Source organism: Sardina pilchardus, chromosome 8, assembly GCF_963854185.1.
Source record: "Sardina pilchardus chromosome 8, fSarPil1.1, whole genome shotgun sequence".
NCBI lineage: Eukaryota > Metazoa > Chordata > Actinopteri > Clupeiformes > Clupeidae > Sardina > Sardina pilchardus.
The window spans coordinates 34,021,486-34,032,016 of NC_085001.1; the positions used below are offsets into that span (position 1 = coordinate 34,021,486).

General features: G+C 39.7%; 1 protein-coding gene across 1 annotated transcript; it reads right to left on the reverse strand.

The window, feature by feature from the left end:
- Positions 1 to 182: 182 nt before the first annotated feature.
- On the reverse strand, positions 183 to 9,038 carry plekha2 (pleckstrin homology domain containing A2). The gene is made up of 12 exons (XM_062543723.1): positions 8,869 to 9,038; positions 8,195 to 8,344; positions 7,901 to 7,957; positions 7,767 to 7,815; positions 7,575 to 7,672; positions 5,609 to 5,740; positions 4,366 to 4,491; positions 4,167 to 4,235; positions 3,986 to 4,056; positions 3,598 to 3,661; positions 2,351 to 2,428; positions 183 to 1,394 (listed from the first exon to the last, which is right to left on the reverse strand). Exons 2-12 carry the CDS (start codon positions 8,333 to 8,335, stop codon positions 1,071 to 1,073), a joined length of 1,209 nt encoding a protein of 402 aa, XP_062399707.1. The 5' UTR covers positions 8,336 to 8,344; positions 8,869 to 9,038; the 3' UTR covers positions 183 to 1,070.
- Between the last annotated feature and the right edge of the window lie 1,493 nt (positions 9,039 to 10,531).

Here is a 10,531-nt window from a genome sequence, read left to right on the forward strand (position 1 = left end):
ATCTTTTCTTTGTATTAATGTTGATATCTTTTTGGACATGCTTTCCCTTGAAATGAGTTAGCCTACAATAATGAGTACCAAGGGGGTTTTAATATTGGCAAGCCTGAAAAGTTCCATTATATTTGGAAATACAGAATTCCTCCATGAGAGGGCAGCATTGTGTATTCAGTGAAAGCCAAGAGTGCAAATAGGGATTTATTTAATTTACACTTTTTTTCCATCGTACCAGAGTGCAAGCTACAATTATTAGGTACAATTTAAGCATTCTTTCATGTTCGAACAATGATCTCGGCCATGTAAAACATTTTCAATCAAACTTATGCTGCAATATAACATTATTTCTAAAATCAGTCAACAGTTTTACTGTATTAAATCGCCAACTGGAGAAATAACTCAAACTGATGTTTAACTAAAAAGATATCAAATAAAACAGTTTTTGAACGACAGTCTTCATAAGTCAAGCAGCTGTAACAAAAAAACTACACAAATGAAAAGATAACAAAAACAACTCAAACACCAAAACATATTTGATAGACATGTAGGTTAATTATGATTGTCAACATAAGCTCCTTCACATTCTCTTACCCATGTACCTGACCTCTGAAACTAAACATGGTTAATATTAAACCATTTAGAATGACTTATTCTCACATTATTGAGGAGAGTGGTCATGTGTACCTTCATAATACTATAAGGCTATGTCTTTTTCCTCACCTGGGTTGTTTTACATAGAAAGCCCTGCATTACTAAAATCACTTCTGCAACTATTCCATCACATTTTCCATTATGCATACACAACGTGAAACACTTGTGCCTAAAAATAAGCAAGCATGTTTTTGTAAGATTGTGTTAGTTTGTGTAAATAGAGGTGAGTGAGTGAGCCAATGGACCCTCAGAGGTGCCCAAACTTGAGAACCAGTCAACTTTAGGAGAGAGAACAATCCAAAGAGCAAATACTGATTAATTCATTTAGGCATTTGCAAACGCTACATTTCTGGGGTGTATGTGTGTGAGTGAGTCAATATTTGAAATCTGCTGAATGGAAGAAAGACAAAGCATCAGGGGTTGAGCTAGACATCGGTGGTACGGGCACCAGTGTCCATGTGGAAAGGAAAGTCCCTGCTGGATGATGGCTGTGGCTGGGAGCAGTGGCGTTGCCGGGGCTGGGCATCTGAGGGCTGGGTGAGGAGAGAGGGCAAAGACACGAAAGGGCAGTCTCTCTCATTCTCTCGCTCTTTTTCTGAATCCTCCTTGCTCAGCCCAGGACATGCTGGCACAGGCGTCCAAGGCTGCCATGATGAAGTGACCGAGCACGACTTGACCAGAGATGGTTTACTCTTTCCTGCAATGGGAGGTGCCTGACTACAGCGGATACTATGACGCGAAAAGGATTCCTGAGGGGGAAAAAAGTGACAGGAGAAGTAACTCATTGTGCACAGTACGCGTCGTCAATTCGTTCCAATTTTACCATCATCTGTACCTCAATTGACATGTATGATGTATGATCTCATCTACCCTGAGTAAATTCAGTTAAAGGCACCCTTAACAGTTTTTTTACCTTAACATATAACGTTTCCAAAATCATTTTGATTGCACTTAACCTCATAACATGACGAACGGCACTTCTGGTACGGCACCTAGCAACTTTCTAGTTTTGGGTAGGAAACTTTTAAATATTATCCTACAGTTGTAAAATGTGGTGACATTAGGCAAATTAATTCATTTCAATTTTATTTTCAAAATGGTACTACTTGATTGTTCAGACATCTATTTGGAGATCTCAAAAGCCTCTGATGAACAAAGAAAATTTCACCCCATGTCCAATACTTAATCAGGAGGGAGTAAAAATGGAGAAAACCTGGGTTTGTGAAAGAAAACCTGCTACCGAGCAGGTTAGGTTCACTGTGTAACTGTGGTAACTGACTCAAAGTTTGAGTTAAAGGGAAAATAATCTCTGTTTTTCGAGGTCATGGGGTACTGTAGTAGGTACGAATAAAAAACTAAAACAATCCATTTGACCTACAGTACTGTAGCTCGAGTTGCTGCAGTCAACAGCTTAAGTACTGTAGCCAGGCAGCTACAGCACTCCACTCTGGGGGCATGAACATGGGGGCTCGTCAACATGCCCCAGAGTGTAGCGCTCTAGCTACCTGGCTACCGAAAGGCCAGGGTTTCCCTCATCTCAGGGTTAAGAAACTCAGATTTTTACCAAAACCCTCATCCCACTCCTAAGTAAAAATACAGTCATCTGGAGTAGAACACCCCAGCAATTACCAGTCTGTTACATTTCACTAAGTGCTTACTCATCATCTCCATACACACACACACACACACACACACGCCTTCTTACCTTAACTGGACCTCTGAAGTCTTGAATTTTCACTCCAATATCTTTGATCCATCCATGCATGTCTTCAGGAGTATCTGTCTATAGACATGAACAGAGAGAGAGAGAGAGAGAGAGAGAGAGAGAGAAGTTTACTATGGCGGATATTAAAGATTATCATTCTAGTATGTTTATGGCATTTTATAGGGTGGGGGGTGTTTATTTGTATTTCAAAATGTGTTGTCTATAAACGGTCATGCTTGACTAGAAGAGCATTGAAGCGTGCACACACACACTTATACAAATCTTGCTGAAACGTTTGAATTAACTGTGTAAATAAAACTGTCAAGACAATTGCACATGTAATGTACTTAGCAGATATTCCAGCCAAGAGTATTATTTGATCACCCTTCCATTTTAATTGTATTGATGTGCAATTGCTTGACCAATTGTTGACACACCTACATAAATAAGAAAATGGAAAGCTCATGGATTTTCCCTCACAATAAAGATGATTCATCAATTGTCATCTTCATTTTGATGCTGAAGGTATGACTCATAATTTTATTTCTGGCACAAAAATCTGAGTTGGAATTATGAAAGGCTGGCAAGGGCCAATCTTTTTTCTTGTTGTTGGTATGTTATTCATAGCCTGGTAAGACAAACTCCTTCACGAATTAATAGAGTCTGGTCACTAGTGACCTGGGAATCGTTTCCAAGCTAGCATGGTGACGGGCGTAGACATACTGTAGGCGAGGCCTTGAAATCATTGAAATCATTAATCCAGCCTAACCAATCACACTGATCACAGATTCCAATGTTACTTCCAATTTGGCCTGAACTTTACAAACCGACAATAGCATCAGCAGTCAGGAAACGGTGTATGTGGCCCTTGCATTGTTGTCCAAAAATGCAGTTGGAAAAATGGAGAAATGTGTTTCCAGAAAAGGTTTTCCAACCTCAATGTTTGATGTTTGCAGGCGTTGCTACTAACATTTACCATAATCAGCTTAGATTTTGGCATCCCCTCTCGTTGCTCATTGACCTGACATTTTCTTTGTCTATGGGAAAGTCATTCCAAATCCATTATTTCCCTTTTTTTCTTACCTGCACTGTAACAGAACAGTGCTGACTGAATGCATGCCTTTTCTGTGCTGGGACTCAACACAGACATGCTAAATGGCTCCATACTAATGTGCAGCTTCTCAACTCACATCTATCTACTGTCTGTGATCTATTTATTCAAGCAAGGTGCTGGGCAGCTAACAGACCTGGATGTAAAAGGTCCTTGCTGTGGTGATGATCTCAAAGAGGTTGTCCCGCATGAGAAGCTCCCTACCGTTGCAAAACACACGAGGGACAAACAAAATTAGACCAGATGTTCAGATCAGTTAGCAGAACTTTGTGACTTCATGGTTGAGTGAGTGAGCGAGTGTGTGTGTGTGTGTGTGTGTGTGTCTGTCTGTCCATGGTACATAATGTATGTGACTAACTGCAGTCATGGTTGTATTTGTGTATGTTGTATGTGTATGTTGTATATGCATATCTATGTCTGTCTATGCAAGATGCTTGTGACTGATAACCAGAGCCATCAATATTCATGTTATTAAAAATTAAAATACTGTCAAGAGTACTTGTGACACATTTGACATTCCTTACCCAGATTTCACAAGACATTCATGAACCTTTGTTATATCCATTAAGCGAATACTTCGCAGGGGTTCTTTATCCTAAAAGACAGGTGACCGACAGTCAGAGAGTGCAAGAAATAAAATGTATTTTACAGTTTGTATTAAAATATGATATGCAATTATGCATATCTGTCTCATAAGAACCTCACCGTTTCATGTTTAAAGTAGCTTACTGCTTGATCATCTAGTATGAAGAATCTTCTTTTCCAGCTCTTCCTCTGTAATAGTGAAGATGAACATGTTAATCCACACTAGCGACTAATACAAAGTTCTCCTTCAGAGCATTACTACCAATTGTAGATTTTCATACCCAACCAAACTGTTATACAAAAACAAACATAAACATACCACATTGCCTTGTTTGACACAGTAGCCACATCTCACAATGTTGGGGCGGGAATTCTGCAATCTCCTCAGACCCACATAAGTACCTTCACCCCCCAATCGATCACTGCTCCCATCATCACTTTCATTCTACAACACACATGCACAGAAGATATTTTCGCTGAAATATTCAATTATACAAATCGTACTCTAAATGGAATGGAGTCCCTACTCCATGTGTATACAGTAATGTGTCTAGAAGCACTGCAATATGCATTTGAGAAATAAATAAATTAAATGTGATTCATTTATATAAGCATATTGTTTGTCCATTTCAACAATTAAAGCTTAGATTTTCAAGAAGCTCTTAGCTTCAAATCGATTCACCGCATTTCACAATAGTGATGTGCTGTAGGTGAATTTGCAACGTATTCAGTATTGCAGAATCCCTGAATCGTGATATTATCGTATATTATTATTTCACTATTATTTCACTGTGTGTCCAGCCAAGAGGCTAACAGTGAAAGTTCTTTGGAGTTTGGACAGGCTGCCAAACATACCAAAACGGAACATTTTTTAACCACTTATCATGCTCAAAAGAGCAGTATACTTCTGCAGTAGTATGAATAGAGCTACTGTACATAAAACAAAGCATCAATAACTTAGTAAATGTAGCGGGAGTTTATTTTTAAAAGACTGCTTTATAAGACCTGTATCTGTAGGAATTCCACGCTTCATGGTCTGCTACCATCAAATCAGCAGGCGCTGCATGATCGAATGCACCTGCTGATTTGACGGTACTGGTCCAGGAATTTTCTTCCAAAGAACTTTGACTGTTAGCCTCTTGACTGGACACGCTGAAGCCGGTACTCCTTCGGTCAACATAAACTAGCCCTCGAAGGTGTGGTCGAATTGTTGTCATGTTATTTTTTTCATTTTGTCAGGTAGCCGTATAATAAGCGGGATAATGTATAGAACGGCGGTCATTATCTGGAAAATAAGTCCCTTCAGGGCGAGGCAAGACCGGTTCGCCCCGTCAGAACTTATTTTCCCGATAATGACCGCCCGACATTCTATACATTATCTTTTTTGTGTTACTCAGACTTTCGAAGAAATCCAAATTTTGTTCAGTTCAGTCGGACTAACATGTTTACATGCGTTGACTGACACAATAATTCGTTTCTTATAGTGTCAGGTAAACATACTGACAGACACAGACACACACAAAACTTTCCTCTCCCCTCCCTAAACCCAAGATATTTCACACCTGTGTAATTGGAGTGTGTACCACCACCCCTCCAACTATCTCAGCTTTGTAGGCCTGTGGTGCTGTGGACTGGCCCTTGCCTGCTACTTTGGTGGCATCTGAACTCTGGGATGCTTTAATTACTTTAGGAACCTGAAAAAAAATTCCATTCATATTATTCACATTGTGCCATTAGCAATCATATTTGATCAAGGAGCTTTATAGAGCCCAATTCCTGGTACACAGCAAGCACACAGGTGAAGAAGGCAAAGAAAAACTCTTTAACAGGAACTAAGAAACTGTAAAAAAAAAAAACAGCATAAAAGTGAGGGAGAAAAGGGGAATGGTTGGGTGTATTGGGTTGCAAGTATAGGAAGAGAAACACACAAGTCAAACAAACATCAGTTGAGGAACATAAATATTTAGTTCACATGCAGCTCACATTCAGGCTTACATATACAGCTTGAGGACAGCTTGTGGACGCGACAGAGCCAGCATAGAAAATATGGGCCAAGCAGCATGGAGGCTTATTGTACTCAACGTATTATAATTATGTCAATGATGCCACTCAATAGAGTAGTGTGTGTTGAGGGGTGTTCAATTGCTCAGTAGAAAATCGATATTTAGTTAGAAATCTATAGCAGTGAGCATATAACAAGTGAATAGATTATAACAGCAACTTGCAGTAGAGACAGACATATGGATGGCTGACAACTGGTTGCACTGACATCTAGATAACGAATAGTTAACCACATACAGGATTGAAAATTACTCAACAATAGGGCTGCAACTAATGATTATTTTTAATTGAGTTGTTGATTATTTTCTTGATTAATCAATTAGTTGTTTGATCGATAAAATATCGATCATTGTTTACCACGATCAAAAGATTATGCCCTAAAATGCCTTGCTTTGTCAATACTCGGAAGACATTATACAGTCACAGAGCAAAAAATATTCAAGTTTAAGAAGCTGCAGTTAGAGAATTATAGTAGCCTATTTTCCTTTAAAAAAAAATACACTAACTGATTAACTGATTAAAGGAGAACTGTGCCGGTTTTTAGCTTAATTTCCGCAAGGGATACCGAGGTGTCCTGTCGAGGGCGAGTCCATTAATTCCGTATCACAGGACACCTCGAAGGTCGTTATCCCACTTATCACCCGGTTGCCACTATAGGCAATAGTCATACCTTTATAGCACGCAAAGAAAACAAGCGGTTCTGTTTAAAAAGAAGCCGACTTGTTGGAACAGTGATTAAACTTTTTTACCAGATCTACTTCATAGGTGTCCCGTTATTCAGAATTAGTAGCCTTAACAGCTATTTACGTAACAGCTTCGGAGTCATTGGAATGGTTATTTTACTTTTTCCGGGTTGAATGGTGGCCGTCTGTCTTCTCCCTAGCGTCTGTGAGCGGACAGCCTTGCAACTTTGGTCAGAAAATCTTGGGATGTAACAAATTGCTTTACGGCACTACACTCATAAATGCTAGGCAGAGGCTGGAACATGGTAACGATAGAGTTTCTCTTTCATTCGTCATGGCAGAGCCGGTGAAAAGAAGCAGAAGCTGTAGGCCGGGGAAGCTCTGTAGAGAAAACTGCAAGCAAAAAGCAAGAAAACAGCAATGAAATTGGCAAAACTGTAAAGGGCCCCTTTAAATGTCAAACTGGTAGGTGATTAATTTAATTGAGCTCTGACATACTATACATGTCCTGTATTGTAGGAATGTAGTTTTTTTGTGCTGGTGTAGTTGGAAATCAATGCAGACAAAGAGATGCAGCCCAAGAAGGGCTGGACTCCGCTGCATTAAACATACGCATCTTAACACCTGAACTTCAGTACAAACAGTAAGAATCTTACACCCACACCATATGTGACTAAAAACAAGAAGTTCGTTGAATCAATTCCCTAGGTGAAGAAAGGGAGGAAGTGAGATATCGAAGGCAGTATGCAGTGTGTGTCTGTGTTTGTGTTACTTTCTTACTCACTGTTATTTTGGTGGCCTTATTCAGGGCAATAACCCATTCCTTTAGGTCAACGGCATCATTTGCTTGTAAAAAGTAACGCCTGGACAGTGCGTTGATTACTACACAAGATAAAGGTACAGGTGAAAATGAAAGAAGAGTAAACTTTTGTAGCAAAGAAGTATAAACATCTGTGCAATAGGGTAGGCTACTCACCAAAGCAGAACTCAGCTTTAGGTTTCTGTTTGGCTGCTGCTTCACTGACCTAAAACCAGAAAAATTACAGTTATGCAGAAAGCAGAATGTATTAGATAGGCTTCATCAACCAACTACTATGAAAGAATCATTACCTTGGAGATATAGGTCAGTCTTACACTCCCCACACATTCTGCTCCCTTGGGTAAATTCTGCAATCAGCAAAATCCAAAAGCAGTTGCAGATAAGTTACAGACTATTAAACAACAGGCATATGGAAACTTGTTTCAGTCGAATAATGTAGGCTATGGATTGCCTGCATCTTTATGTTTCACATTATGCGTCCCTATAATCCAGAGAAAGGACACACACATAGCGAGTTTCATTCATCAACATCTTATCTAAATATCTGAAATCTTGGCACAACTGGAAGATTATAATGTGATTACCTGCGGATTGTCCATGTACCAGTAGAGGAAGTTGCTGCTTGTATCCAATATGAAGTATCGGCGGTAGAATTTGTCACTATTTTCATTTTCTTCTATATCAAGAAAACCACAGATCCGATTCTGCCTGTCCAAATACGGCATCTCCCAGGGCTGCCAAAAACAGTGTCTGTTATCTTTCTTTTGCAAATTGAACCATAACCCACTGTCTGTAAAATGTACATAAACAGTCAACAGTTGTCCGATGAGATGTCCGATGAGGCTGTCTTCAGAAAACAATCTAAACAATTTAGGGTGTAGCTTGGCGCGAGCTTCAAAAGTAGCCTACAGGTAGCCCAATGAATATAATTCAAGGTCGTCAATTTTCTGTTACGTTCTGTTAGACCTAGACACCATCACTTTCATGGCCTCAACTAAAAGCAAAAGAAAAAAGAATAGGCCTGCTGTGGAGAACAAAAGATAATGAGTTGACATAAAGCAACCACGATAGACCCCAAGGCCATCCTAAAACATATTTGCCCGTCGCTAACTTCTCAACACGTTCAACTAACAAAAGCGTGCAATAGGCTAGGTCCACTTGACAAGTTAGGCTCTACTTCATAGCACAGACCGCTAGATCTGCCACACCTCAAGCAATGGATGTCGGGGGCAGACCTATGTACAGCGCACTTACTTACCGGTTAATATCTATATCGGTTTGATTCACACGCTCAACACATTCGACCCCATTTCTTCCGACGTGGTTTCTAATTTCTTTTACATGTCTGCACTGCGCAGCACTGTAGCCTAGGCCTACGTGAAGTGTTTGAGAGTAGCCAGCAAATTTACTGCCTTTTCCGGGTTTGTTGTGTATTTAAAGCGAAACGCAGAGCCGGATGAGCGACAGCCTATTTTTTCCGCAAAAAGGGGAAGTGTACATGAAAGCGCTAACTTCAAAAAAAAAAAAAAAAACTGTCGGGGCAGAGAAAAAAAATCTGCGTTTTAAAATGATAGGCCCGCCTGGGACATCCAACAACAACAGCGTCAAGCAAGAATGCCTACATGAGCCATGGTCAGGCTATTTGGACGAGTTGGCCTGATTGAATTTCATGATAAGTGAGTTCTTTTCAGTAAGGCGCAGTATTTGCACAATGTCTGAGTAGCCTACACATATGGGTTATCAAATATCACATGATGACCAGATAAACTAAAGCTACTTGACTTAATTTTCGTAGATTAAGCTATTAGACTGTGGGCCTATTTGTAGATGTGTTATTGTAGGCCTAGCCCAATAATGTTTGGTGATTTGATTTCTCCCTGTAGCCTACCCACCCCTACTCTGCCATCTTAATCTTGCCCTCTCCATGTTAACTCTGTAGCTAAGAAAATGTAGGCTACAAGATAACACTTGTCCTCCTATGGAGAAATAGCTACATTATGTAATATAATATGTAATGTAAAAATTTAATATGTAATATTTTACATTACATATTATATAATGTAAAAAAAAGACTGTCCTGATCAATACCAGTGCAAGTGGAGGTATGAACTATCGCAACGTGGTAGGCTACAAAATATGACTGCTGCTCATATCTTGCACATTCTCTCCGCAAAAATAAATAGCCCTCTTGTCAATCTGTCTCCATCTAGGCTACTCCATCTAGGCTACTGCATCCCTCCTGCAACTTAGTGTGTGCATAGTGTGCTTATTTTTGCGCATATGCATCTCTCTCTCTCTCTCTGTGTGTGTGTGTGTGTGTGTGTGTGTGTGTGTGTGTGTGTGCGCGTGTGCGTGACCACCAGAGATGTAAAGTAGCCTACTGTAACTAGTACGAAGTATGAATGGGCAGTAGGCCTTATTCTGTACTTTACTTGATTTTTAAAATAAAATAGCCTGCTTTTACTTTTTCTCATTAAAGGGACACTTCACCGATTAGCATTAAGCTTTGTATCTTTAGAAAACCAGTCATGATTTTGAATGGTCGTGCATCATTCCCTCAGTTTGCCTTGAGATGGGAACTATATGGATTTCAATGTTGGACTTCCTGCTTTCAATGATGTAAAAACCATAATTTTACATCATTGAAAGGAGGAACTCCTATGGTTTCATTGAAATCCGTATTTCTCCCATCTCAAGGCAAACTGAGGGAATGATGCACGACCATTCAAAAACATGACTGGTTTACTAAAGATACCAAGCTTAATGCTAATCGGTGAAGTTTTTTCATATTAAACTACGTTATTCCCTTAACTAAGACGAATTGATACATACCTCTCATGTTTTAATGCGTGCACTCACTGGCTCTGGCGCGCAGCGCAACTTTGATAGCACTTAGCTAGCTCAATGCATTCATTAGGATC

Bases quoted from the DNA above. Each gene is read 5' to 3' on its own strand.
- plekha2 (XM_062543723.1), bottom strand. From the start codon at position 8,335: ATGCCGTATTTGGACAGGCAGAATCGGATCTGTGGTTTTCTTGATATA. The intron at 7,816-7,900 runs GTAATGATTCTT...TTCTGGTTTTAG, and splicing joins GACTGACCTATATCTCCAAG to GTCAGTGAAGCAGCAGCCAA. The intron at 4,236-4,365 runs GTATGTTTATGT...TCACTATTACAG, and splicing joins GTGTCAAACAAGGCAATGTG to AGGAAGAGCTGGAAAAGAAG.